Source organism: Pseudophryne corroboree, chromosome 8 (assembly GCF_028390025.1).
Source record: "Pseudophryne corroboree isolate aPseCor3 chromosome 8, aPseCor3.hap2, whole genome shotgun sequence".
Lineage (NCBI taxonomy): Eukaryota > Metazoa > Chordata > Amphibia > Anura > Myobatrachidae > Pseudophryne > Pseudophryne corroboree.
The window spans coordinates 452,245,731-452,272,612 of NC_086451.1; the positions used below are offsets into that span (position 1 = coordinate 452,245,731).

Below are 26,882 nucleotides of genomic sequence, written 5' to 3' on the forward strand. Positions count from 1 at the left end.
GGAACAGGTGTTGTAGAAAGATGCTGTGGGGAACAGGTGTTGTAGAGGGATGCTGTGGGGAACATGTGTTGTAGAGGGATGCTGTGGGAAACAGGTGTTGTAGAGGGATGCTGTGGGAAACAGGTGTTGTAGAGGGATGCTGTGGGAAACAGGTGTTGTAGAGGGATACTGTGGGGAACAGGTGTTGTAGAAAGATGCTGTGGGGAACAGGTGTTGTAGAGGGATGCTGTGGGGAACAGGTGTTGTAGAGGGATGCTGTGGGGAACAGGTGTTGTAGAGGGATGCTGTGTGAATAGGTACTATAGAGTGATACTGAGGGGAAAAGGGGTTGTAGAGATATGCTGTGGGAAATAGGTGTTGTATAGAGATGCTGTGGGGAATAGGTGTTGTAGAGAGATGCTGTGGGGAATAAGTGTTGTAGAGGGATGCTGTGGGGAGCAGGTGTTGTAGTGGGATGCTGTGGGGAATAGGTGTTGTAGGGGGATGCTGTGGGGAATAGGTGTTTTAGAGGGATGCTGTGGGGAATAGGTGTTGTAGAGGGATGCTTTGGGGAATAGGTATTGTAGAAAGATTCTGTGGGGAATAGGTGTTGTAGAAAGATGCTTTGGGGTATAGTTGTTGTAGAGAGATGCTGTGGGGAATAGGTGTTGTAGTGGGATGTTGTGGGAAACTGGCGTTGTAGAGGGATGCTGTGGAGAACAGGTGTTGTAGAGGGATGCTGTGGGAGACAGTTGTTGTAGAGGGATGCTGTGGGAAACTGGCGTTGTAGAGGGATGCTGTGGGGAAACTGAGGTTGTAGAGGGATGCTGTGGGGAACAGGTGTTGCATACCCTCCAACTGTACCTTTTTAGCAGGTACAGTACCTTTTTTTTATGGTCTGTACCGATTTTTGGCTCTCCAAACTTCCATTGAAAGTATAGGTAAAGGGTTGTGGCTACGCCCCCTTTACCCGTGACCATGCCCCTTTCCTAATTTGTACCGGTTTTTATGTGTAAAATGTTGGAGGGTATGGTTGTTGTAGAGGAATGCTGTGGGGAATAGGTGTTGTAGGTATGCTGTGGGGAACAGGTGTTGTAGAGGGATGCTGTGGGGAACAGATGTAGAGGGATGCTGTGGGGAACAAATCTTGTAGAGGGATGCTGTGGGGAACAGGTGTTGCAGAGGGATGCTGTGGGCAATAGGTGTTGTAGATGGATGCTGTGGGGAACAGGTGTTGTAGAGGGATGCTGTGGGCAATAGGTGTTGTAGAGGGATGCTGTAGGGAACAGGTGTTGTAGAAGGATGCTGTGGAGAACAGGTGTTGTAGAGGGATGCTGCGGGGAACAGGTGTTGTAGAGGGATGCTGTGGGGAATAGGTGTTGTAGAGGGATGCTGTGGGGAACAGATGTTGTGGGGAACAGGTGTAGAGGGATGCTGTGGGAAACAGGTGTTGTAGAGAGATGCTGTGGGGAACAGGTATTGTAGAGGGATGTTGTGGGGAACAGGTGTGTAGAGAGTTGCAGTGGGGAACAGGTGTTGTAGCGAGATGTTGTGGGGAACAGGTGCTGTAGAGGGATGCTGTGGGGAACAGGTGTTGTAGAGGGATGCTGTGGGAAACAGGTGTTGTAGAAAGTTGCTGTGGGGAACAGGTATTGTGGAGGGATGTTGTGGGGAACAGGTGTGTGGAGAGTTGCAGTGGGGAACAGGTGTTGTAGAGGGATGCTGTGGGGAATAGGTGTTGTAGAGAGATGTTGTGGGGAACAGGTGTTGTAGAGGGATGCTGTGGGGAACAGGTGTTGTAGCGAGATGTTGTGGGGAACAGGTGTTGTAGAGGGATGCTGTGGGGAATAGGTGTTGTAGAGGGATGCTGTGGGGAACAGGTGTTGTAGAGAGATGTTGTGGGGAACAGGTGGTGTAGAGGGATGCTGTGGGGAACAGGTGTTGTAGAGAGATGCTGTGGGGAACAGGTATTGTAGAGGGATGCTGTGGGGAATAGGTGTTGTAGAGGGATGCTGTGGGGAACAGGTGTTGTAGAGAGATGTTGTGGGGAACAGGTGTTGTAGAGGGATGCTGTGGGAAACAGGTGTTGTAGAGAGATGCTGTGGGGAACAGGTATTGTAGAGGGATGTTGTGGGGAACAGGTGTGTAGGGAGTTGCAGTGGGGAACAGGTGTTGTAGCGAGATGTTGTGGGGAACAGGTGTTGTAGAGGGATGCTGTGGGGAACAGGTGTTGTAGAGAGTTGCTGTGGGGAACAGGTGTTTTAGAGAGTTGCAGTGGGGAACAGGTGTTGTAGAGAGATGTTGTGGGGAACAGGTATTGTAGAGGGATGCTGTGGGGAACAGGTGTTGTAGATGGATGCTGTGGGGAACAGGTGTTGTAGAGGAATGCTTTGGGGATAGGTGTTGTAAAGGGATGCTGTGGGGAACATGTGTTGTAGAGGGATGCTGTGGGGAACAGGTGTAGAGGGATGCTGTGGGGAACAGGTGCTGTAGAGGGATGCTGTGGGGAACAGGTGCTGTAGAGGAATGCTGTTGGGAACAGGTGTAGAGGGATGCTGTGGGGAATAGGTGTTTTAGAGGGATGCTGTGGGGAATAGGTGTTGTAGAGGGATGCTTTGGGGTATAGTTGTTGTAGAGAGATGCTGTGGGGAATAGGTGTAGTGGGATGTTGTGGGAAACTGGCGTTGTAGAGGGATGCTGTGGAGAACAGGTGTTGTAGAGGGATGCTGTGAAGAACAGGTGTTGTAGAGGGATGCTGTGGGGAACAGGTGTTGTAGAGGGATGCTGTGGGAGACAGTTGTTGTAGAGGGAAGCTGTGGGAAACTGGCGTTGTAGAGGGATGCTGTGGGAAACTGAGGTTGTAGAGGGATGCTGTGGGGAACAGGTGTTGCATACCCTCCAACTGTACCTTTTTAGCAGGTACAGTACCTTTTTTTTATGGTCTGTACCGATTTTTGGCTCTCCAAACTTCCATTGAAAGTATAGGTAAAGGGTCGTGGCTACGCCCCCTTTACCCGTGACCATGCCCCTTTCCTAATTTGTACCGGTTTTTATGTGTAAAATGTTGGAGGGTATGGTTGTTGTAGAGGAATGCTGTGGGGAATAGGTGTTGTAGGTATGCTGTGGGGAACAGGTGTTGTAGAGGGATGCTGTGGGGAACAGATGTAGAGGGATGCTGTGGGGAACAGATCGTGTAGAGGGATGCTGTGGGGAACAGGTGTTGTAGAGGAATGCTTTGGGGATAGGTGTTGTAAAGGGATGCTGTGGGGAACATGTGTTGTAGAGGGATGCTGTGGGGAACAGGTGTTGTAGAGGGATGCTGTGGGGAACAGGTGTTGTAGAGGGATGCTGTGGGGAACAGGTGTTGTAGAGGGATGCTGTGGGAAACAGGTGTTGTAGAGAGATGCTGTGGGGAACAGGTATTGTAGAGGGATGTTATGGGGAACAGGTGTGTAGAGAGTTGCAGTGGGGAACAGGTGTTGTAGCGAGATGTTGTGGGGAACAGGTGTTGTAGAGGGATGCTGTGGGGAACAGGTGTTGTAGAGAGATGTTGTGGGGAACAGGTGTTGTAGAGGGATGCTGTGGGAAACAGGTGTTGTAGAGAGATGCTGTGGGGAACAGGTATTGTAGAGGGATGCTGTGGGGAATAGGTGTTGTAGAGGGATGCTGTGGGGAACAGGTGTTGTAGAGAGCTGCTGTGGGGAACAGGTATTGTAGAGGGATGTTGTGGGGAACAGGTGTGTAGGGAGTTGCAGTGGGGAACAGGTGTTGTAGCGAGATGTTGTGGGGAACAGGTATTGTAGAGAGTTGCAGTGGAGAACAGGTGTTGTAGAGGGATGCTGTGGGGAACAGGTGTTGTAGATGGATGCTGTGGGGAACAGGTGTTGTAGATGGATGCTGTGGGGAACAGGTGTAGTAGAGGAATGCTGTGGGGAACAGGTGCTGTAGAGGGATGCTGTGGGGAACAGATATTGTAGAGGGATGCTGTGGGGAACAGGTGTTGTAGAGGGATGCTGTGGGGAACAGGTGTTGTAGAGGGATGCTGTGGGGAACAGGTGCTGTAGAGGGATGCTGTGGGGAACAGGTGTTGTAGATAGATGATGGGGAGCAGGTGTTGTAGAGGGATGCAGTGGGCAACAGGTGCTGTAGAGGGATGCTGTGGGGAACAGGTGCTGTAGAGGGATACTGTGGGGAACAGGTGTTGTAGAGGGATGCTCTGGGGAACAGGTGTTGTAGAGGGATGCTGTGGGAACAGGTGTTGTAGAGGGATGCTGTGGGGAACAGGGGTTGTAGATGGATGCTGTGGGGAACAGGTGTTGTATATGAATGCTGTGGGGAACAGGTGTAGTAGAGAGATGCTGTGGGGAACAGGTGTAGTAGAGGGATGCTGTGGGGAACAGGTGCTGTAGAGGGATGCTGTGGGGAACAGGTGTTGTAGATGGATGCTGTGGGGAACAGGTGTTGTAGAGGGATGCTGTGTGGAACAGGTGTAGTAGAGGGATGCTTTGGGCAATAGGTGTTGTAGAGGGATGCTGTGGGGAACAGGTGCTGTAGAGGGATGCTGTGGGGAACAGGTGTTGTAGATGGATGCTGTGGGGAACAGGTGTAGTAGAGGGATGCTGTGGGGAACAGGTGCTGTAGAGGGATGCTGTGGGGAACAGGTGTTGTAGAGGGATGCTGTGGGGAACAGGTGCTGTAGAGGGATGCTGTGGGGAACAGGTGTAGAGGGATGCTGTGGGGAACAGGTGTAGTAGAGGGATGCTGTGGGGAACAGGTGTAGTAGAGGGGTGCTGTGGGGAACAGGTGTTGTAGAGGGATGCTGTGTGGAACAGGTGTAGTAGAGGGATGCTTTGGGCAATAGGTGTAGCAGAGGGATGCTGTGGGGAACAGGTGCTGTAGAGGGATGCTGTGGGGAACAGGTGTTGTAGATGGATGCTGTGGGGAACAGGTGTAGTAGAGGGATGCTGTGGGGAACAGGTGCTGTAGAGGGATGCTGTGGGGAACAGGTGTAGTAGAGGGATGCTGTGGGGAACAGGTGTTGTAGAGGGATGCTGTGGGGAACAGGTGTAGTAGAGGGATGCTGTGGGGAACAGGTGTTGTAGAGGGATGCTGTGGGGAACAGGTGTTGTAGAGGGATGCTGTGGGGAACAGGTGCTGTAGAGGGATGCTGTGGGGAACAGGTGTAGAGGGATGCTGTGGGGAACAGGTGTAGTAGAGGGATGCTGTGGGGAACAGGTGTAGTAGAGGGGTGCTGTGGGGAACAGGTGTTGTAGATGGATGCTGTGGGGAACAGGTGTAGTAGAGGGATGCTGTGGGGAACAGGTGCTGTAGAGGGATGCTGTGGGGAACAGGTGTTGTAGATGGATGCTGTGGGGAACAGGTGTAGCAGAGGGATGCTGTGGGGAACAGGTGTAGTAGAGGGATGCTGTGGGCAATAGGTGTTGTAGATGGATGCTGTAGGGAATAGTTGTTGTAGAGAGATATTGTGTGGGGTGATGTGTAGTATTTCGGGTTTGTCACCCCATTTATAATATGACAACAGATCATCCCTTCTGCCTTTGCGCTCTACATCTTACACTGACAGTAAGTACTTGACTTTTCAAAAACACATATTGCTTAAAGTTTTTCTGGACACGAGATGCTTAGTGACGTCTGGTTTTACATCTCAAAGAATAGAGAATAACTACAGAAGCATGAGTATTAACACAAAGCTCTCTAGAGTTGCTAAGTAACAGTATATAACAGTAATTGTGCAGCAGATACAAATATCAGCTCTCTTATGGAACGGGCACTGTGTGAATACAGCTGCTGTGATGTGTAATGAACCTGTACCTGCTGATGCGGCCATTTTGTGGGTTAAACCAGTAGCCACAAGGATTCTGCCTATGAATTCACCAGGAGTCCTGCCAGCACTGAGGCACGAGACATTAAGTCTTATGAGGTCCAGAACCTCTCACTGCCTTTCTCCACCACTCCACACAATAATCTCACACAGTCACATCAGCTTGTCATTGTCTCATAGAAAACCTACTGACTCGCACCTTTGTCCATGGTATTGTGAATAAGGTGCAGCGTATGGTCAGTTCTGTGGTAAGAGGGGACATATGGCCAGTCCTCCAGATAGGTGAGACCCTCATATTAGCCAGTTCCGGGATTTCTATTATATAATAAAGCTGTATGCGCCAATTAGTGTCTAAGGCCTGGTAATCATGTTCTGAGAACGACCAATTTTCTAGTCTTTGACCATAGTTCAAGGCCAGAATAAGGGCCTGGGGCTGAAAATGTTCAAGGGCCTACACTGAGAAGAGGAGGAGCTGTGACCACTGCTGTGTGGGTATGGCCAGTGCTGTTTGGGTGTGGCCAGTGCAATGTGGGCGTGTACATCCCCTGCACTATCACCCCCACTGTTTTTCCCCCAAATGCATAAAAATAGAAAAATTGCTGAATTTTGTGAGAAAACTAGAAAAACAATTTGAATATTTATGAATTACGGGCAACTGTGTTGCCAGATAGGCATCGTGCTGCCATAATGGTCGGCCATTTTTCCGTGAAGGCCTGCGCTGCTGGTAATCTGGCCCTACCATACCTCCGCTGTTATTATTAGTATGATGCTGACGGTACTTGCTCTTTGTGTTAATGCTTATGACTTGCTGTACATACTGAGCCCTGTCTTCTCCCCCCCCCTCCCCCTGTAGGACAACAGCCGGCGAGTGGACAATGTGCTCAAGCTGTGGATCATCGAAGCTCGCGACCTACCCCCCAAGAAGCGCTATTACTGCGAGCTCTGCCTGGATGACATTTTGTACGCCCGTACCACCAGCAAGGCCCGGGGTGAGACCGTTTTCTGGGGGGAGCACTTTGAGTTCAACAACCTGCCAGCCGTCCGGAACTTACGCCTCCACCTGTACAAAGACACCGACAAAAAGAGGCGCAAGGAGAAGAGCAATTACGTGGGCATGTTGAATGTGCCTATCGCCAGCATCAGTGGGCGCCACTTTGTGGAACAGTGGTACCCGGTCTCCCAGCCCACATCCTACAAAGGGAAGAGCAGCTGTCCCTCTATCCGCCTAAAATCCCGATACCAAACTATGAGCATCCTCCCTATGGAGCTGTACAAGGAGTTTGCCGAGTATGTCACCAACAACTACCGGATGTTATGCGCTGTGCTTGAGCCGGTGTTGAGCGTGAAGAGCAAAGAGGAGGTGGCCTGTGCGCTGGTACATATATTGCAAAGCACGGGGAAGGCTAAGGTACACATACATATTTCTAATTATCTATGTATCCGCACCGGTATGCAATGCAGATGTGATTGCTCCTGGGACAGTGTTTCGTGGGTCACGTATAAGGCCGTTCCTGCAATGAGGCAAGGTGAGAATCTCACCTTATGCGGCACAGTCCTAGGATGGCAGATTGGGAGGTTCTCACCGCACCGTCTGCCCCTTAGCTAAACTCTTACCGTCTCCCCCTCTGGTCATGTCAAGAAGTGCAGGGTGACATGAGAACTGCGTTTCTTCCTGCAATCAATGTAGTGTGACAGTCATCAAGGTGGTGTCTGCTGCAGGACAAGAAGCTAAGTCGTTTTGTGTAGTAGAAGAAAAAATACTAAAAAATATTGGATGTTTTATTGTAGTATTGTGTTGCTTGTATCTATAATATTAGCACTATTTTTTAATACCCCCGCCCCTATAATAGTCTAACATTCATATTAAGAAATGAACATAATGTTTCTATAACGGTGTTACTAATTTTGTTTACAGAGCTCACTGTACAGTTGTCATTGTTTGACTTCTCTTTCCCGTAATCAACATATCTCGTCCCAGAGTGTTCATGTCACTCTTATTGATGTGTGCAAATTCTATCAATATACAACAGAGCTGGGGCTTAAGCTAATGGCCCTCATTCCGAGTTGTTCACTCGCTAGCTGCTTTTAGCAGCAGTGCAAACGCTAAGCCGCCGCCCTCTGGGAGTGTATCTTAGCTTAGCAGAAGTGCGAACGAAAGATTAGCAGAATTGTTCGAAAATCTTTTCCTGCAGTTTCTGAGTAGCTCCCGACCTACTCCTAGATTGCGATCACTGCAGACAGTTTAGTTCCTGGTTTGACGTCACAAACACGCCCTGCGTTCGGCCAGCCACTCCCCCATTTCCCCATCCACTCCTGCGTTTTAGCCTGACACTCCTGCGTTTTTTTAGCACACTCCCGGAAAACGGTCAGTTTCCGCCCAGAAACACCCACTTCCTGTCAATCACTCACCGATCAGCAGAGCGACTGAAAAGCGTCGCTCGCCCCTGTGTAAAACTGCATAGTTTTGTGTGAAATTACTTGGCGCGTGCGCCCTGCGGCCCATACGCATGCGCAGAAATGCAGATTTTTTGCCTGATTGCTATGCTGCCAAAAACGGCAGCGAGCGATCAACTCTGAATGACCCCATTAGGATAATGAGATGTGCAGTGTCACCAGGAAGGGGTATAACATTATTGGGAGTGTGGGCAGGTCTATAAAAGACTCAGTTATACATTCCCATATGGTAAGCATAATAAGAGTTCCTTTAAGTAAGTAGAATCTTAGGAAACATTGGGGGTCATTCCCAGTTGATCGCTAGCTGCAGTTGTTCGCAATGCAGCGATCAGGCTAAAAATCGGCAGTTCTGCGCATGCGTATGCTGCGCAATGCGCACACGCGTCGTACAAGTACAATGAACGATGTCGTTTCACACAAGGTCTAGTGAAGCTTTTCAGTCGCACTGCTGGCCGCAGAGTGATTGACAGGAAGAGGGCGTTTCTCGGTGTTAACTGACCGTTTTCAGGGAGTGTTCGAAAAAATGCAGGCGTGCCAGGAAAAATGCAGGCGTGGCTGGGAGAGCGCAGGGCGTGTTTGTGACTTCAAATCCGGAACTGAATGGTCTGAAGTGATCGCCAGCGCTGAGTAGGTCTGGAGCTACTCTGAAACTACACAACATTTTTTGTAGCCGCTCTGCGATCCTTTCGTTCATACTTCTGCTAAGCTAAAATACACTCCCAGTGGGCGGCGGCATAGCGTTTGCACGGCTGCTAAAAACTGCTAGCGAGCGATCAACTTGGAATGATTACCATTGTTCAGAATGCAGCAGAGAAATCCATATTTTTATCTTTCTACTATGTATTTTTTAGTAGGTTGCCAGCAGCTTAGCGCTACCTAACAGGAACAACACTAATGCAATTAGCAGTGGGTGTGGTTCATAGGGTCGACCACTATTGTTCGACAGTAACTAGGTCGCAGGGTCTCTAGATCGACATGTTCTAGGTCAACAGGTCAAAAGGTCGACATGAGTTTTTAATGTTTTTTTTTGTTGGTGTCGTTTTCTCTGTACAGTGACCGGGAACCCCAATTAGTGCACCGTGTCCCCTCGCCATGCTTTGTTCGGGTTACTATTCCCAATCGTAGTCCGCATGGATCATTAAGTATGAAAAAGTAAAAAAAAAAAAGAGAAAATCTCATGTTGACCTTTTGACCTGTCGACCTAGAACATATCGACCTAGAAACCCCGCCGACCTAGCATCCCTGTCAACCTAGTTACTGTCGACCAATAGTGGTCAACCTAAACATTGTCGACCTAGAGACCGGATCCCATTACTAATATAGAATGTATTTATTCGTAGTTACCGAGGCGATCAGTATACACACCACAACCCGTCATGTCGGGAATGAGGCTGCACTGATCTCTGCTCTAGAGGTAGTCTTTGTATATATTGTTAGAGCTGTACTATACATATTATGGGTATTCTCCTTGGGTCTCCAAATCTCTGTGTTGTATAGGTCTCCCATAGCCACCTAGTAGACAGCGCAGGTGACGGGTACATAATAAAGTGTACCATAACCATTAGGGGAATACATACTATATCCCAGCTGTTGGGATGCGGGCGGTCACATGACCCACCGCGGCATCCCGACATTGAAGATCCCCACATTGGAGAGGGTAAGTATTTCTAGACCCCCACCTTAACCCTAACCCTCCGGGAGTGGCGGCTAGGGCTAACCCTCAGGGGATGTCAGCTAGGGCTAACCCTCCGGGAGTGGCGGCTAGGGCTAACCCTCAGGGGATGTCAGCTAGGGCTAACCCTCGGGGGTGGCGGCTAGGGCTGTCCCTCCACCTAGTGCCTAACCCCACTCCCTCCCCCTGGGCCCTAACCATAACCCTCACCCCAATACTTACCTTCAGGATGTCGGCTATCTGTGATCCGATGACGGTCTTCTGAGTGGTGTCAGGAATCCGTCCGACGGCATCCCAACATCCGGGATGCTAAACGTATCCCCCATTAGAGGACCTGTTCTAGAATCAGCGTGGCCCGTGGGTTGCTCACCATACCAGAACCTGTAACAGGTAACTTGTTTTTGGCCGGGAGGGAGCAGGGAGGGATTTATAGATGCCAGGCATTGCAGCGTTCTCGATGGCACTAATTAGATTGCTGGGAACTATGGAAGGGCAAAATGGTCATTGCGGAAATATCGCCCTAAAGGTGGAGTCCTCCTAAAGGGTGACAAAAACAAACGGCATCTTGTCATTTTGAGAAACGTGTAATGTAGTATGACAGTGATGTCATTGCATGAAATCTTATCTTATGAGTTCAGTTCAGACACGGATCCACTGTCACCTGCTTCCCGGGGCTCGGAAATATCCTGACGTGCACAAGCAGAACCTTATCTCAAATGTCTTAACACATTCAAGAAACTTTTACAGATGCATTTGAGAACCTGATATTAAAGCCTGTAAATTATGTAGCTGTGCTGAATAACATACATGAAATAATGAAAGAGAATATAGTGCAGTACAGTGTCGGAATGAGGCATGGAGGGCCCACCGGGGATTGTAGTTGTAGGGTCCCATGTTTAGGGGTGTGGCCAGTCTTCAGAGGGGGTGTGGCCAGCTGCCACGGAAGTTTGGCTAACCGTAGAGTGTGCAGGGTCTGGGCCCCTTGATATTCTATCTATCTATATATATATATTTATATAGATATATATATATATATATATATAGTAAATACCGCTAGTGCATCATGATAATGTTCCAGATTAATAACCGCAATCCACTGTAGAGAATACACCATAGTCCTGTGCAATATTAGGTAATATATGTATAACGTGTGATTCAAGTTATAGTCTGAGACTTTATCCCTAGAGGAGGAGGTGGGCCCCCAGGCAGTAGGGCCCACTGGGCATTTCCCCTGTACTCCTGGTGCAGCATTTACACTGTCTCATGGCTTTACAGAAGGTTGTGCTATGAGGAAGGTGGCGCGTCTCTATCTTACATCAGTTTGATTGTCAGAGACAGGCTGGCGGTTTTGCAGTGTACGGGATGGTCACTTCGGGGCAGCATGGCCAGTGGCATCGCAACAAGCTCACATGCTGTGCTTTGACATTTGCCCTTTTGCCGCATATCCTATCCAGCGTCCTAAATAAGTTGCACCAGCTGCCTGTAACGCGTGGGGTAATAATCACTGGATCTTACTGTACTTTGCTGAGCTGCAGTATAAAGTCAGAGCGAGTCTGTAGCGTTTCGAGTGTGAAAGTTTATTTTTCTAGTATTTGTTTTCTTATTATAATGTACAGTACTGTTATTTAGGCTTCTTATACTGCCCTGGCCATAATGTACTAGACATGTGTTTCCTATAGTGTAATCTGATATTATACCTTCACAACTATGTGCTGCCATTCTTCTGTTATAGTATGCGGCAGCCCACGGGGCTTTTATCCAAGACATCCCAGCATTTAATGAGGACTTACCCCTGCCCAACGCTTGTATGGTTTCTTTTTTTTTTTTTTTTTATTCAACAATTTTTATTAGATTTTTTTTTATAGAAATACAAGAACAGGGAAGACCTTCATGATACAGACATACCAAAAACCGGAGAGAAACCGGTATAGTTACAATAATCCATCGTAAAGTGCTGTTAAGCCACATCAGTAAAACCACAGATACATAGTCGGTACTTGTAGGCTTGAGTAAGAGGTAAAGGATAAACAATCTTAACCTACATGAGGTCTAGGAAATGATGAAGACATTACCGACGTGCGTCTTAGCATAAGAAATCACCATATACCTAAGGCTAAGCATACAATTCTACCTGAGGAATCACAGGACATCAGTATACCCGAGAGGTCAATAAAGAAGACAGACAGGAGGGGGGGGGGGGGGGGAGAAACAAATGGGGAAAACAATACAAGTATAATCATATCATGAATGAGTAGCGGCCAAAGAAGTCCTAAGTAGAAATATTAAAGAAGTAATTCAGGCATGGTTAGCTATTCTAACCAAAGAGAAGGTTCAGTATCCATATGGCATCAGACTAAACATACAGCATGGGGTATTAAAATTAATATAATTGCATTTCCTAAGAAAACAGCAGGGGGTCCCAAAGGACCAGTACATGGGCCTAGGTTGTCAAGAGGCCCTATCGATTTGTCTATATAGATACCATGTTGTGGTCTCAAAAAGTTTATAGATGAACGACTGTACATCCGGGTCTAGAGTATCAATATACCTCTCCCACTTCTTGGCAAACCGCCTGACCCCCAATTCAATATCAGGAGGAGTAGCACGCCTCTCAAAATAAATAATCCGGAGGGTCATGTGTTTCACAGCCATCAAAGAAGGGGTAGACGGTTTGATCCAATTATTAAGAATTTGTTTCTTGGCAATTGTCAGGATAACAGAGAGTACCGGAACAATATCTCTATCTTCAGGCCCAAGAGACCACTCCCTAAAATCAAGTAGCAAACAAACCCTCGGGCGTTTTATTAACCGTAAGTTAAATACTGTGTTGAGATAAGCGACCACCTTGTACCAAAACTTAGATATTTTCCGGCAAAACCACATATTGTGGTACAAGGTGGCACTCTGCGCAGTACATTTGATGCAACAGCCAGTGTCGTCTGGGACCATGTGTGCCCTCTGATTAGGTGCTATATATGCCCTTTGGAGCGTCTTCAAGTGAACCTCTTGCAAAGAGGCAGAGTATAAGAACCTAAAAGTGGGTAAAATGTTATCTAACAATTCAGCGCTCGATCCCATATTGGGGATATCTCTGGACCATGAGGACAGCGCGGGTTCCCAGAGCCGGTCTCTATATGAGACCCTAAAGGTGTTTCTGAAGTAACTAAGATGGTAAGGACAATCTTTAGTAAGCACCATTAAGGTGCGCAGCGGGTCTGTGGTAGCCTCAGAAATCATTGGGTGAGACTGGGATTGAGCAAAGTGTCTAGCCTGCAAGTACATAAAAAATTCCCGGTGGGAAATACCAAATTTTATCTGGATATCAGAGAAAGAAAGTACTGCGTTGCCTCCTGGGTCGTATATGTCTCTAATAGCTGCGATCCCCTTTTCTCTCCAACTCAAAAAATGTGCGATATCAAGGTCAGGAAGGAAACATGGGTTACCCCAAAACGTAGTGTGAAGAGAGGTGTCAGGTTTTCTCTGGGCTTTAGTGTGAGTGGCCTGCCATGCTCGATATGTATGCCAAAATAAAATATTATGTTTTATCTCAGATGGGAGACGGGAGTTTGGGGTGTGTAAGAGTGCAGCAGGGGAGAAAGGATGGAATACGGCCAGTTCAAGTGGCAAGTTCGTAAATACTGATCTGCCCCAAAGCCAGTCTGTGATATACCGGTACATCGCTGCTCTACTAAATAGAACAGGATCCGGGATTCCCATACCTCCCTCTTCACGTAATAGCTGTAACCTAGCGTAGGGGACTCTTGGTCGTTTACCTGCCCATAGAAATCTAGTGAAACACTGTTTAAGAAAAAGGACATCTTTGTCAACAAGGGCAACAGGGAGCATAAGAAGAAGATAAGCAATCTTGGGAAAAACAACAGATTTAATAACTTCTGCTCGACCCATAAGAGACAAGGGCAGAGACGCCCAGTCTGTAAGGATTTTAGACACCTTGGACAAAATAGGACCAAAATTAACCGCATATAGATTCGGGAGGGAAGTAGGGCTGTGAACCCCTAAATATCTAAGACTATCTCGAGCCACTGGGAATCGGGACAGGACCGGGTGTAATGGAAAGAGGGAAGAGTCTCCTGAAAGGAGGAGAAGTTTGGATTTAGATATATTAATTTTGTATCCCGCAAAGGAACCAAATTGTTCAATCAGGGAGACAATCGCAGGGATGGACGTATCAGGATGAGAAATAAATAGAAGCATGTCGTCAGCATACAGTGATAATTTTACCATTGTGTCCATTATTTTTATGCCTGTAAATCTGGGAGAATTTCTTAGGGAAACCGCTAGGGGTTCTAAAGCTAAGGCAAATAATAAAGGTGACAAGGGGCAGCCCTGACGTGTGCCACTCTGGATAAGAAAAGGGGATGAGAGGATACCATTCCCCAAAACTTGAGTGGAGGGAGATTCATATAATCGGAAAATAAGAGAGACAAAGTCCTCAGGTGCACCAAAGCGGTGGAGCGTTTCATACAGATGGTCCCAGGTGACCAGGTCGAACGCCTTTTCGGCATCAAGTGACAATAATACATTAGTGTCAGTGGGTTTGGAAAGCTGAAAGGCCTGCATAACAGTCAAGACCTTACGGATATTGCTCACTGATTGCCAACCCCAGACAAATCCAGTCTGGTCTGTATGAACTATATCAGGGACTATGAATTTGAGTCTATTCGAGAGGATTTTAGTGAACAATTTATAATCCGTGTTTAGAAGGGAGATCGGACGATAAGAACTGGGAGATTCAGGATCCCGGCCAGGCTTCGGGATAACCTTTATGACTGCGGAATTAAAATATTGGGGCAAGGAAGCACCCTGCATAAAAGAATTAAATAAGACAGAAAGAGGTTCGCACAGTCTAGTAGATAGAATTTTATAGTAGTCATTGGCAATACCGTCAGGGCCCGGAGTCTGCCCAGTCTTCAGTCCAGCTATTGCTAAAGAAACTTCTTCAGTGGTGATAGGTGCAAGAAGAGAGGTACAGTGCGACTCTGACATTTGAGGCAGATCAGTAGAAGACCAAAAGCTAGACTTGTGGGTCTGGTTAATAACAGGACGTGCATAAAGAGTGGTATAAAAAGACTGTAGCACCTCAGCAATCTCGGCCGAGGTCCGTACTCTGTCCCCACCTTGGGTGAGCAGAGAGTGAATGACCACTTTAGGGTGTCTGCCTTTTAACAAACGGGATAACAGTTTGCCAGACTTGTTGCCATATCTGTAAATGCCACAGTCTCTTGAAAATGAATATTTAGCTTCCATTTGAGAAAGGAGGGTATCAACCAGTGTTTTTTTGTGTAAGGTACCGTTCCCTAGTAGAAGGGGAGGGGGAGGATTTAAATTCCTGAAAAGAGTGAGTAAGAGCCGCCTGGGCTTCCAAATATTGTGAGTTTAAATCTAAATCCCTTTTTTTACTATAGGACATAATGTGCCCCCTAATAACTGATTTTGACGCCTGCCAGAAAAGAGCAGGATCCTCGCTCAGAGTTTCTCCATTATGCGTATGATAGTCCAGCCACGCTGCATCTAATGAGGAGCGGAATTTCAGAGAGCCACTTAAATGAGAGGGGAAGTGCCAGGAGCGAAAAGGGGATTTTTCTGAGAGGAGCATCAATTTCATCCAGCATAAAGCATGGTCCGAAATACAGATATCCTCAATTTTAGAGTCAGCCACTTTTGAGAAAAAGGAGTCAGATAACAGCAGATAATCAATCCTCGAGAACGTGTGGTGCGCAGCTGAGAGGCATGTAAATTCTCTTTCTAATGGGTAGCATGCGCGCCACACATCCACTAAGGACAACTGCGAGCAAATATAGAGGATACCAATACGTGGTAACGAGGGGGGAGCGCGAGGGGGAGGGGATTTATCCAAGGTTGGAGAAGAATATAAATTTAAATCTCCACCCAAGATTATAGGAATTTCAGAGTAGCTTAGTAGCTTAGTGACCATGTTCGTATAAAATTGCTTAGAGTACTGATTGGGAGCATAAATAAAACAAAGTAGGAACCTGGATGCATACAATGTGACATCTGCCAGTACATACCGACCCTGAGTGTCATCTAAAATCGCATGGACGGAGATAGGGGCCGTGTGCCGTGCTAAAATAATCACTCCCCTAGCCTTAGAAGAGAAGGAGGAAGAGGCTACCACAGACCAGTTTTACCACCTCATTTGGCATAAGGTGAGATTCCTGAATGAAAACAACATCCATCCCCACCTTCCGAAGATAGAGCAAAATCTTTCTGCGTTTAGCTGGGGAGTTGATCCCTCCCACATTCCACGTACCGACACTCAAACTAGCCATGCATAAAATGAACTGGGAAAACCTGAAAACCTGTGCAGTAATCATGATATCTACAGCCGCTGAAAAACAGATACAAATCATACCGGGGTGGACACATTAGGAGGAGAAGGGGAGGGGGAGAAGAAAAGAGGGACAGAAACATAGAAAACACACAAAATATAACATTAACATTGTGAAAGAAAGTCCTGCTAAGGACAATCATAACTTCAGAAAATGAGAACAACCGGGTCAAGCAAGCACAGAGGCCGTCATAGACCGCCAATGAGCCAGCCAGAATTATGAAAACCTGAGGAAAAAATGAGGGAGGGGGCGCCCTTACCCACCCTCGGCAACATAATATATGAAAATATACATAGGAAAAATAACAAGAAATATCAGAGCACACAGAGCATGTTACAGAAAAAGAAAAACGCAGCCTGTCACATAAGAAGTAGGGGGAGATATCTCCGATAAGCATATATAACCATTCTAGAAAGATTACATAGCCACAAAAAGACAACAGATGAATAAGAAAAATCTAAAACAGAAAACAAGGCAAAAAGGTTCAGCCTCTGTATAAGACCAAAGTCTCTTTTGGGGGAAAAAAACACCTGCAGCAGATTCTACAGCAATAATTAAATTGGCAGACATAACCGGAAACAGAGAAGTCCAGGAGCAATACTCAGCCATCTCGATCCAGGGTGTCATCCGCCTGAGACGAGTCGTCATCTGCCTTGGATGCCTCAGAAACATAAGCCTCTGCATCTGCAAGATTTGTAAAGTCCCGGAAAGAATTTCCATCAAACAGGCGTAGTCTTGCAGGGAAGAGCAGAGCAAATTTTTTATTCGCCTTTACCAAACGGGAGCAAAGGGGGGTAAATTTCTGACGTGCCCGGGATACCTCCGCGGAGTAGTCCTGGAAAATGGCCAAACGAGCTCCCTCCCATTGTAAATTCCTATGCCTCCTGGATGCCGTCCATATTGCCTCCTTATGGAGAAAGTTCAGACATTTAAATATAATCACACGTGGTCTGCTATTAGGTGAAGAACGTGGGGGACCCAGTCTGTGGGCTCTCTCGATAACTAAGCCAGAGCATTCATCTTGGATATGCAACAAATCAAGGAGGGACGTTTGTAAAAAAAAAAAGAGTCAAATCAGGACCTTTCAGTGACTCAGGGAGCCCCAGCACCCGAAGATTCAATCTCCTCGATCTATTTTCAAGATCGTCAACCTTGTTCAGCAGCTGGAAGTGAGATTTCTGGAGCTTATCATATCTGTGCTTAAGATCCCCAACATCCTGAAAAGTCTCCCCCAGCCTTTGTTCATTTGTAAGAACAGTCTTAGATAACTGCTTGATTTGGGATTTTAGATCTTTTACTGCCTGCTGCATTTTAGCAGCATGTGCATCCATGATAGGCTCCATGGCATCCCTAACAGCTCTCACTACATCAGCATAAGTCACTGGAGAGGCAGTTGAACAGTCAGGCTCACCTGAGGGAGAAGTGTGTTTTGCAGAAGCCTGTTTAATGCTGCCAGCAGCCTGCAGACTCGTTTGTGAGCTAGGTGCGGCGGCCATCTTGGATTCCCCCGGCCGTTTTTCAGACCTCGATCTCTGGGCTTTAGGGGGCATGGGGGAGGACAGAAACCTTTCCATCCAATCCCCAGCACTTTCCCACAGGTAGTGTGCGCCAGGTGCGGAGAAAAGCCACGAACGGGAGGCGCTGTGTGCTCCGGTTACCGAGGGTGCAGGAGAGCTGCAGCAATCAGCTTCTCCTCACATGGGCGCCGGAACCGGAAGTCGCTTGTATGGCTTCTTATTGTTGCTTGAACAACCGGGGACAGTTCTCAGAGCTGCAGCACTTTCCAATTAACATCAGTGCTGGAAGGATGCTCCTGGGTGGCGGAGAAGTGGTCCCATCGGATGTAGTGTCCAGGCCATGGCATGACTGACCTGGTGTCTGGCGGTCACATGGTCTGGCTGCGCAGGGTACACCTAACAACCATGTATGAGATGAGGCAATGAGAGGGGAGATATCAGAACATCACAGGAGGGGCGCTTTAGGCACCGGGTAGATTATTTATGCGGGATTTCAGATATATAGGATGGACCTGAGTTGTAGAGGATCTTGCAGGCAAGGATCTTGCACTATTCATTTTATTGTGACATTTATGGAAAGCCTGTAAAGGGAATAACAGAGAGGGGCAGTAGATGAGGATGTTGCGATGGCCAAGGCAGTAAATTATAAGGCTGTGGATCAGACCTTGCACAGTGCATGCTCCAGAAACAAGCGTACGCAACTACGGGCGATATACAGTCATACGCGTTTCAGTTGCATCTCCACTTGCGGCTGGGTAGTCGGGCTGTAACAAAGCATTCTCACGTAGGCAATGCTAGGTGAGGACGTGCTGAGGCAACTATGGCCCGCGCTAATGTCTCCATGTGCTCCTTTTACACCAAGTATAGACTGGTGCAATTGTGCCCTGATGATGGTGATGACAGAAGTGAAACGCAGCGTACAGATTGGGGTTGGACTGGCCAAAAGATATATATAACTCTTCAAATACACATCTTTTGCTGTGTGCACAAAGCAGAACCATCTGTGGCCCATTTCTGTTTCAGACTCTACCAGGGGCGGATTGGGTGGAAAACCAGCCCAGAAAATTTATGAAAGCAGCCCTAATGGGGGAGAGGTCTATTGTAGGGGTGGGGTCTGTTGAGGGGGCTGAATTCATCCTCATAGGGTCTGATTATGAGTTGGATGCAGTTGTGGCCTTCCTTGCATTTTTTGCTGCTGTTGCGTCTGTGACTTAATGCTAATGCTGTGACTTAATGCCAATGCTGCTACAATGCAATTCCCTAGTGTACATCCATGCATCCAAATATGCAAGGACTGAGACGCCCACTGTCAGTGACTGTGATGCCACCATCGGATGCACCATTGAAACTTTCACCATCCCTATGCTAGAGCAATTCAACGTCTCTATATGCAACCACTATAAGCAGCTCGCCCACACTACGTTACATCTGCGTCTGATTAGCCAACCCGCTGTAACCACACAGGAATGCCCAACACATTTCTAATACACTTCTTGGTGCGTGTGTCTGACTCTGTACTGCAGCTCTCTGCAAACACAATTGTGGTGCCTGCATGCACGGTGCAACTCAGACACGAGCACAGATGAAAAACATTGCACTAGAAAAAAATAAAATACATTGACCCCCACAGGAAAAAAAAACACACATTGGCCTCCCACAGAAAACAATAAAACAAATTGTCTGCCAAAGGGGGAAAAAAAGAAATAAATGTATAATATAATATAGCTTTTGGTATTACAATTTGTATCAAATTTCCACTGCTGTGTGAAAGGCCCAGTGACACCATGGGGTTTTATAATTCTTGGCTGTAACATCTATATATTCATTTATTCTTTAACATTTATGTAGCACTAGCATATCACATTGCACTTTCTTTCAAAGTCTTCAAGTGGAAGGATAATGCCATTAAATTAAATTAATATGTAAATTATGCAAATCACCACTAGCCCTGAAATAAGTCGTCTGATATAAAAGTGCAAGTAATAAAATTCACAGATATGTAAAAGTTCCCATACCTTATAAGGGGATGCAGCTAGCATGTCTGCATTTGTGATGCCGGCCGTCATGTGACAGATGACGGGAATCCAGACACCACTTGGAATCCTGGTGCCAGAACACCAACCACCGGCATCCCGAAGGTAAGTAAAGGGGTCACTGCTAGTGTTAGGGCCCGGAGGGGAAGTTAGGGTTAGGCACTAGAGGTGGGGAAGTTAGCCGTAGACACCTACCACCCTGAATCTTAGCCCTAGCCACCTCCCCAGGCGGGTTAGGGGAGGGGACAGGGGAGGGGTAGAATAATTACCCTGTCCCTTGTCTGCATGCTCAGAGTAAGGATACCGGTGTAGGTCATGTGACCGCCGGGATCACATACCCAACCCCTTATTAGAGCTTGTGATATTTGTCATTCTACTTTCATTTGCTGTGTGGCTAACCGTTCACTACTGCTCTCTGTTATCATCTGTAGTCTGCAAAAGGCGGCTTAAAGAAACGTTCATACATTTCCAAAGAAGCTATGATGGAAAAGGACACTTGTATGCTACATATAATAATCCCTAATTACAACGCAAACCCGAAAAAATTATTTCTTTAGGTTGATACTAAAGGAAAATTAAATGTATGAAGCACTATGGAAAATGCTCTAGAGTAATAATACAGAGCAGTACAAATATATAAAGGCAATTAGATCTGAAAGCAAAACTTCACCACTAAACATTGGCGTTCGGGCTCCCCGCGAGCGCGGCGTGCGGAAAATAAATATACGAATGAAAACATATTATCAATTTAAAATAGAAAACAAAATTATATTCTGCAGCAATTTGTAAAATCTTCTCCACATGGACAATTAATGAATAGCAAATTGTATTTCTGTTATTTAAAAATTGTTTCAGCGCACAAAAGATTTTTTTCCTAAGACATCAGTGGCGCAAGGAACGCGGCTGATCAGATATTATTCTTGTATGTAGAAAGTTTGTATAAGAGAGTTGCAGACTGAAGCGTGTTGTACGGTGAGATGAGCCGGCTATAACCATGGTTCCGAGGACACAGGATAACACAACCCTGTCCTATCATATTGAAGCTGACTCAAGGGTCGGGGTTCCCAAGAGTTCATGTGCTCCTCTGGGCTGGTCTGCTCGCTCAGCACAAGCCGTGAACGGCCACCTCTAAGTGGTTCTGACCACATGGACAATACGCGAATACATGGGGAAATTACAGTCAGCAGTCAACAGTTTTGGGCCTTCACAATCAGATTTGGTGTAAAATTAAAAATTTAACAGTTGGAGTTAGTTCAAGTTTGGAAACCTTAAGTCAGTGGTTCCCAAACTTTTTTGAACCACGGTGCCCTAGAGCATCAGAATCTTTTTCACGGCACCCCTAGGCCAAGTTTTTTATTGAGAAATTTAGAAACAAATATGAAATTAATCAAATTGTGTTTCTAGGTCATCCTTAGGTTCAGTCATGTTGTGTGGGACAGGATACGCTTCTGTTTATCCACATAGTTTATGATTGGGAGCCACCAGCGCTGGTTTTACCCATCACATTGACCATAAATAATTTGTAACCCAGGGCACCCTGCAAGTGTCCCAAGGCACCCCAGGCTGCCGCGGAACACAGTTTGAGAACCACTGCCTTAAGCCATTCTGTTCAGTTTTAGTACATGTTCAGTTTTTGATAATTAATTTTATTTTGGGTGTCGGTGTGGGCAGCTCAGATGTGAGGAGGCCTCACAGTGCTGGGGTCATGTGTTCAATTCCAACTAGGAACGGTATGTGTAGAGTTTCTACGTTTTCCCCCTTTGTTTTTCTCCATAGCTTTTATATACAGTATGTACATATATATATGTATGTGTATATATATATATCTCCTATATAATAGCCCAGATCTGTGACTCTGTGCCTGGCCATAACGCTGGGCGGAGTCACAAACCTGGGAGGAGTCAACTGCATCTGGACGGAGATACACCATGCCCAAAGCCAGCAGCACATTTAGGTACAAATACCCACTGATACTACCTAGACCATGGCCAGTGGTAACAGCAGAAACTGTTCCTGCCAGCATCAGCAGGGAGGGGAACTCACGCGTGGGTATTTTGAAGCAGCAGGTGGCCGCCCGCCGCTCCTTCTCCAGAGTACCAGACCCCACGCCAGGCAACGCGCCCACATGTATCACCTCCGGCCGCATACTGTACACACGGGGGGTGGGTTCGTGCTGGCAGCCAGGCGGCCTATAACATGTTCAGCGTGACGGCAATGGAACACCCACTCACCGATCCCCCTTACTGTTCGGACGAAGCCCGCTCCGTCTGTCACACCATGCTCCTCTACAGTATAGCAATTATGCCTGCCTGCTGATAGCTTAACCACACCGCCGGGGACACGAGCGCCAGACCCGCAACACACTCACCTACCGCGGCCTTCACAAGGGACGGACCATGTGCTGCGGAACTGATACAGGACACAGCACATTGCTGCAGAGCCGGTGCTCGCTCTCTCAGCTGCCAAATCATTACAGCAGGTAGAAAGTTAGCGCACAAGTACCCGCACATGCTACCGTCCCAAAGACGTGACCCCCACTTCCTACATGTGCCACACCAATACACCTGACCCCCTCACCAACCACCCCACCCTCTACTTCTTCACAGGCAGAAACACTCCACCCACCCCTCCACCAAGCCCACCACGCACGCTCTACTACAGCGCTGCTGCTGCAGCTCCAGCAGATTGTGTGTGTGTGTGTAGTGTATTGTAGTGTGTGCATGGGGTATGTGTACAGTGTATCCTGTGTGAATGGTATGATGTAAATACAGTGCCCCCCCCCCCCCCCCCCGAAACCCCCGCACCTCCACCACCCGCAGCGCCCTCGGACCTCCTCCCCCATCCGCGGCAACCCTACACCTGCTCCTGCCCCACCCGCGGCGCCTTCGGGCTCTCTACCCTGCCCGTGGAACACCCCCCCCCGCCACCGCAGCCCCCCTGCCCCTCCCCCACCCACAGTACTCCCGCCCCTCCCCCCCCCCACCCGCGGCGCCCCAGGACACCCTACCCCAACCACAAATCCCCCAACCATAGCACCTACTAGGTGACTCATCATGCCCTGCGTGCAATGTTCACGCCATCGCAAGGGGCTACGGCCCCTTAACCATCACACGCCCTTTGTCCGTGCTATAATTCACCACTCACAACATTTTAATTGGCAGTAAGACTCCATATAATAAAAATGTTGCACACCCAAAGGGCGTGCAAAGGTTAAGGGGGCGTAGCCCCTTCCGACGGTGTAAAGAGCGCACGTAGGGCGCGATGAGCCACCTAGTATAAATATATATATATATATATATATATATATATATATCCAGTTAAGTCCACACTCACTGCTACAGTCCACAACATAGGCGGTGCTCCATAAAGGGCTCCAGAGAAGTCCAAAATATATCCAGAAAAAGTACAGGCACTCACCACTTCCTTGAGAATAGAAAAATGTATTGCCACTCACAGGTATGTCTCACATGGAGACAGTCAGCATGTCAGCATATCGTGTCGACGTTTCGGCTCCAATCGAGCCTTTTTCAAGACAGAGAAAATAACAACAGGTGTATACCCAGCAGCCCATACCACACACTGCACCCTGGATTGCTTATGTAGCAAAGACCACACACAAATCCCGCCCCTCTTTGTGACATGGGCCACATCACAGGTCCTAACATGAACCACGTTGTGCCCTAGGGTACATTTATATAGTATTGTCATTCCCCTTCACCTGTTGTTGCCCTGGTGGGCGTGTCCATCCAGGGGAAGGTGGGCGGGCCATCTTGATAGTGTTCGGTGACCCCATATATTTCACATAAGATTTAACTATTTGTTGTCAATCACTAATTGAAAGATTAATTAGATGTCTATACGATTAAATTGTGATCTTGGATTTATTTACTATTATCATCATTATAGCATATTATGTGCCTGGGATCACCCTGTGGTTCACACTCAATTTCACTGCACTGCAGTCCAAAGTTGTTTTTTCCTTGCAGGGTTCTGGTTACATGCGGTCATGATTGTATTTCTATGTGCTGCAGTCCGGCTGCCTAGCGACGGCTGGCAGCCGTCCTATATTACCCTGGTGTTCCGGTCACGTGGTTGCGCTCCACGGCGGTGGAGCGCACAGCGCTTCCGGTATGACGCCGGTCAGGCGTGCGTTCCACGGTCAGTGGAACGCACGCCACTTCCAGCATCGCGGCAATTTGCCGCGATCAGCCGCTGTCTGTGTCATTCTTTCACTACATTTTACCTATGGTAAATTCATTACATTGACATGACCGTTGGCTGTCCAGTCTTATAGGTGATTTTAAAAGTGCATCTGACCAGTATGGTTATTTCCTGTTTGTTAATTGAGGGGCGGGATTTGTGTGTGGTCTTTGCTACATAAGCAATCCAGGGTGCAGTGTGTGGTATGGGCTGCTGGGTATACACCTGTTGTTATTTTCTCTGTCTTGAAAAAGGCTCGATTGGAGCCGAAACGTCGACACGATATGCTGACATGCTGACTGTCTCCATGTGAGACATACCTGTCAGTGGCAATACATTTTTCTATTCTCAAGGAAGTGGTGAGTGCCTGTACTTTTTCTGGATATATTTTGGACTTCTCTGGAGCCCTTTATGGAGCACCGCCTATGTTGTGGACTGTAGCAGTGAGTGTGGACTTAACTGGATATTTTGGGGAACGGTTTGGGTGCCAAACTGTTTCTTTAGTCCAACACCCGCCTATATTTGTATACTAATATTTTTTGTTGGTAATTTTGTCCCAAATAGCCTCTTGGTCACCATATATACCAACACACGGTGACTTTTTAACAAATTTTTTAAGAAAAATATAAAAAATATAAATAAAAAAATTTCGATTTTTTTTTTTTTTTTGGCTGATTACAGGATTGGTCAGCCATCTCTGAAACTCTAGTGTCGGTTTTTTTATTTATGTGTAAATTTTTGGTCTGTACATTTGACCAATTTAGTACTTACTGTTGTATTGATCCAGCTGAGTTGTGGGCAGGATGTCAATTGATCCTAATCATGTGATTGATGAGGTTACCTTCCAGTTAGCACACAGTACCTTTTTATCTCTGACGGATGACGACGCCGAAAAGGTGCTCTTTGACCGTACAGAGTTTTCTAAATTGCCGGATAAGACACCTTTGGATTTGTTTCATAAAGTATTAAGATTAAGAAAACGCGAAGTTGATCTCACTTTGCATGGCCAATTCCTCTCGGACTATTATCGAAACAAAAAAATTCCAAGAGGATTTCGAGTAAATAACGTACCCACCATTGGACGCAATAGTCCCACATTTTGCACCAAGTGGTGTGGTGTTTTCAATAAATGTTCGTTGGACCTCATCCTCCTCGTTATTGAGGAGGTGGGGGTGGAATTGAAACAAGTGCGAGAGGACTTGGCCAAATTTAATTCTTTGCATCTGTCCACATTGGTGGTTGATACTGCTGACAAGTGGGTGGATCGCTTGACTGAGCAGGTTAACACTTATCAACAAGAACTTATTACATTTAAACGTAAAAAATTGGTTACTGTTAATTCTGACTACACTAACAACCAGGTTTACAGGTGGTTGAGGGGTGATTCCAAAAGTTTTTCAGGTAGAAGACCACGCCCATACAATAGAGGTAGATATCAGGGCCCCCTAGATAATTTCTCATCTCAATCTAACTCAGAGAGTGAGGTGACTGACAATAGACCCCCCTCGGGTGTTTTTTTTAGGGAGGAACGCCCGGACCAACATAAATCCAAACAGAAACACAGAACGAGGTTCCCCTCGAGGAAGGGTGGTCGCAAGGCGAAGGGGACGCCCAAGAAAATACCAGTAGACACTGTCTTTAATTTGTCCACCTATAATCTTTCATCAGTTGAGACCGAAATTTTAGCCCTAGGACTTACATTTGTTCCCACTGTCCCACATAATAAATTTGGTTGGGCTATAGACCACTATAAATTTGGGAGAAAACTTAGGCTGCGGGAATTTTTTTCGGATAAGGCCCAAGAGGTGACCCAAATTACTGGATTGGCCAGACCAAGTGCTTTTGATCCTCAGTCTACCAATCCAAGCATACGTACATTTCTTCGGTTAACCGACAGCGATATGCATGCCGATACTGCACAACCACGATACAGCAATCTCTCTCCTGCACAGAGGGATGCATTGAAGAGTTTAATCAACAATGAACAGATAGTAATTCGACAGGCCGATAAGGGCGGTGCCGTGGTGGTGTAGGATTGGCGTAAGTATAATGCTGAAATACTTAGGCAATTGGCGGACTCTAAAGTATATGTCAAATGTAGGGGTAACCCCATGTTACAAATTAAAAAATCAGTGGATACTACCATCACTCAAGCCTTGGTGTGTGGATGGTTGGACCAGAAGATTGCTGGCTACTTAACTGTAGATAATCCAATATGTCCGATCATCTACACACTACCAAAAGTGCACAAATCAATGAGTGACCCTCCCGGTCGTCCGATCATTTCGGCGATGGGATCTGTTTTACAGCCACTAGCCATTTTCATCGATTCTTTTCTTCAACCACTTGTCACCATGATGCCTAGTTACATCAGGGATACTACAGATTTGCTCGACAAAATTGATTCACTTGGCCCAATACCTGATGACACTTGGTTAATAACCATGGATATTCAGTCGTTATACACAGTTATTCCTCACAAGGAAGGCCTTGAGGCTATGCGAGATGCCCTAATTGTGGGGCCATATGAGGGTCCCCCATCGGAATTTCTACTTGACCTCGCTGGGCTAGTACTAAAAAAGAACCATTTTTCTTACGGTAATGATTTCTACATTCAATGCAGTGGTACTGCGATGGGGTCAAATTTGGCCCCATCGTATGCTAATTTGTACATGCATAAATATGAATCCAGCAATATCATACCTGGATTTGGGTCTTAGTGTCTATTTTTTGTCCGCTATATCGATGATGTTTTTATTATTTGGCTAGGGACCGACACTGAGTTTTACGAGATGGTTGACTACCTCCACAGCT

At 46.9% G+C, this 26,882-nt stretch overlaps 1 protein-coding gene across 12 annotated transcripts in view; it reads left to right on the forward strand.

Annotated features, from left to right (window-relative positions):
- Positions 1-26,882, forward strand: part of SYNGAP1 (synaptic Ras GTPase activating protein 1) — a 496,744-nt gene that overhangs the window by 366,748 nt on the left and 103,114 nt on the right. For all 12 annotated transcript variants that reach the window (XM_063938281.1, XM_063938276.1, XM_063938275.1 and 9 more), the window contains one exon: positions 6,675-7,229. In XM_063938281.1, the coding sequence (XP_063794351.1) occupies positions 6,675-7,229 (555 nt within the window). The remainder of the gene's footprint in view (positions 1-6,674; positions 7,230-26,882) is intronic.